The sequence below is a fragment of the Silene latifolia genome, chromosome 8 (genome assembly GCF_048544455.1).
Source record: "Silene latifolia isolate original U9 population chromosome 8, ASM4854445v1, whole genome shotgun sequence".
Classification (NCBI taxonomy): Eukaryota; Viridiplantae; Streptophyta; class Magnoliopsida; order Caryophyllales; family Caryophyllaceae; genus Silene; species Silene latifolia.
Genome location: NC_133533.1, coordinates 19,237,926 through 19,241,041, shown reverse-complemented (window position 1 = coordinate 19,241,041; position 3,116 = coordinate 19,237,926). Strand labels below are relative to the sequence as shown.

General features: G+C 38.3%; 1 protein-coding gene across 1 annotated transcript; it reads left to right on the top strand.

The window, feature by feature from the left end:
• Positions 1–1,519: 1,519 nt before the first annotated feature.
• Positions 1,520–2,653, top strand: LOC141594814 (GDSL esterase/lipase At5g03980-like). The gene has a single exon (XM_074414804.1). The coding sequence runs from the start codon at positions 1,550–1,552 to the stop codon at positions 2,651–2,653; it is 1,104 nt and encodes a 367-aa protein (XP_074270905.1). The 5' UTR covers positions 1,520–1,549.
• The last annotated feature ends 463 nt before the right edge of the window (positions 2,654–3,116 follow it).

Genomic DNA, 3,116 nt, shown 5'->3' with positions numbered 1-3,116 from the left:
CAAATTCTCATTATGGACGGGAGATATCCGTCTATAGTTCTTCATCTTGGTTGCGTGCCGCACATCAAGAAGACACTCCTTCATGACATGGTGCTCAAATTTTAGGCCGAAAACATCAACTAATTTTCTTACAAAATAGTTGTCTCCACACTTTGGCACGCATCAATATGAAGACACTTTTAGCAATACCATGTAAGCATTAGTAAGAATGGAAACTCCGATACTGTGTGAGTATTTATGCACAAACCAGCTCTATTTCTCTCTTTAGGTGAACTTAACTTAATTATCTCTTCTATTTTATCTCTGGTTTGAGCATATTTTTTCATGGGGCGTACTTTAAGTCGATATAAGAGACGCTGTATAAGTGCGTATTACATATCGAATGTGGAATTGGTTTCATATTGATGATGTCTTGGCTAATTGCCTTTATGAAATTATTAGTTTGTAGTAATATCAAGTTTTTTCCAACCTGCTAAACATCGTCGACATTTTACTAATTATCGTCGACATTTTTTAATGACTTTCCTAATCTACCCTTCACTCTAAACCTTCCATATTTAACATCTTTTTTCAAATACGACATTTCCGTCACCACCGCTTCAATTCCGCCACGAAATCCAAGGAATCGACGACAAGTAATCTAAACTAGTTTAATTTTTTAAAAATTTGTAATTAGTTAGTAATTTGACGTGGTTTAGAATAGAATCGTTATTGTTAGAACGGATTAGTGATTATTATCGATTACCGCGGCAAAAATTAATCTAAGTCAGAAAATGATTTTTTTTTTGCGGACGAAAAACATTTTCGTCCAGGCGAAAATATTTTTCGTCCAGACCTAGGTCCAGATGGAAAATACTTTCGTCCAGACCTAGGTCCAGGCGAAAAATATTTTCGTCCGGAATTTTTTTTTGAAAAACATTTTCGTCCAGACGGAAAATATTTTCGTCCAGACGGAAAATATTTTCGTCCGGTAAAAAAAATATATTTTTTTGGATGAAAATATTTTTAAAACCGTTACTAACTTGATCGTTGTTACCGTATGTTTAAAACCGTTTTAATCGAAAAGTTCGTAAATTAAATTACGATTTTTTTTCCGAAAAACCGTCTTTTTTTTTTTGTTTTAGAAAGATTAGGGAGGGAGACAAGGGGATGTTAATGGGGGCAAAATTGAAAAGATGTGTTAATTGTCGACATTAATTAGTAAAAGTGTGGACGATATTTAAGACGACCGTATATTTGACACGGTTGGAGTTAGCCAAGCACTTGTGTCTGTTTTAGGACCAATATGCCCTCAATCTTACCCTAAGACCGTCTTACCCTAAAATTTTCAACTGAAACCTATCCCAAGTCGGATTAAGATTTAGTACTTGTTGGTTAAGTAATACGCTCTTTCTTATTTCAACTCCTATTCCAAGTCATATTAGAACTAATTAACATGCAAATCCCTTTCAGTATAAATAGACGTTGAAACCATTACTATTAATAATCATAATAAATCACTCTCTTCCCATCAGAAAAGCTCACTCAACTCCGCAAGAAATAACTTGCAATGATCAAGTCCGGTTTCTTGTTCCTTTCCCTTTGCCTCTTATGTCTTTCTCTACCTCATATAGCTCACTCAGCTCCCCAAGAAAATCCGCCTTTTAAGTACATGTATCAGTTTGGGGATTCCATTAGTGACACCGGCAACCTCGTGATCGAGAACCCCATTCGTGGCGGAGTCTGTGCCAGGTACCCTTACGGGGAGTCCATTCGGCGTCCTACAGGCCGCTGCTCAGATGGACTCCTCATGGTTGACGACTTTGCCCTCTCCTTTAACATGCCTCTCCTAACCCCTTACCTTGCCAAAGGCGGGAATTTCAGCCATGGCGCCAACTTTGCTGTGGCAGGGTCCACAGCTTTAGACGCTCAAACCCTTCTAACCATGGGTATTCAATCGCCCGGCACCAAAAGTTCCCTGTCTGTACAGCTGGCCTGGTTTAGGTCTCATCTTCGTGATACCTGCTTGAATTTAGCTGAATGCCGAGAAAGGATCAGTAACTCGCTTATATTAATCGAGACAGGTGGCAATGACTTCAACCATGCCTTACTCCAAAACAAACCAATGTCTGATGTCTACCCAATGGTCCCAAGGGTGGTCTCGGCCATCACAGATGCTGCTACACAACTCATCAATCTCGGTGCAAAGCGGATATTTATCCCCGGAAATTTCCCAATTGGTTGTTTACCAGTTTATTTAGCCACCTTCCAAACCGCAGATGTTACTAAATATGACAGGATGCACTGCCTCAAAGACTTGAACTCCTTTGCCAGGTTTCAAAACGATCAACTACAACATGCTATCAAGGCTCTTCGAGAACAACACCCTGATGTGCGTATCGTTTATGGTGACTATTACTCGGCATTGAGTTGGCTTCTCGAGAATGCTGGTCACTTTGGTTTTGACTTAGCCCGACGTCAAACCGCGTGTTGTGGATCTAATGTTAACGTCTATAATTTTAATCTGAGAAGTATGTGTGGAAGTGAAGGAACTCGTGTTTGCTCGGACCCTCACCGACGAGTTAGCTGGGATGGTATCCATATGACGCAACGAGCTTACCGGTATATGGCTCAGTGGCTGCTGCGCAACTCCTTCCACGGATTGCTCGAATAGTTAACTTTCTTTGCTAATAGTATCATGTTTAATTGAGATTGTTCCTTAGATTTTGGAGGATGTCTTTGTGTAACGGATTTTTTTAATATTTTTGTACATTTTTTGTATTTGCTTTATGAGTTTTTTTTTAATCTTGCATTATAATTAAATTCCACTTTTTTTTTTTTTTTTTTTTTTTTTTTTTTTTTTTTTTTATCAAGAATCGGAGCTGCTACCTTGGTTTCGTTCATAGTGTACATTTGTACTGGTATATATGATAGACTAAAAATCATATACTCCGTATATCAATTTAGTCAACTATTTACAAGGGTTACTCTGAATGACGAAAGTATTTATCTCCGACCAATTGATCCAAGATTTTAATAAGAAATCGCTTAAAGATTACTTCCTTTTTAAGACCAACGGAGCCAACCCACCCGGTCAGCATGAATAGTTTACATCCAGTAAATGTGCAAAATCAAGT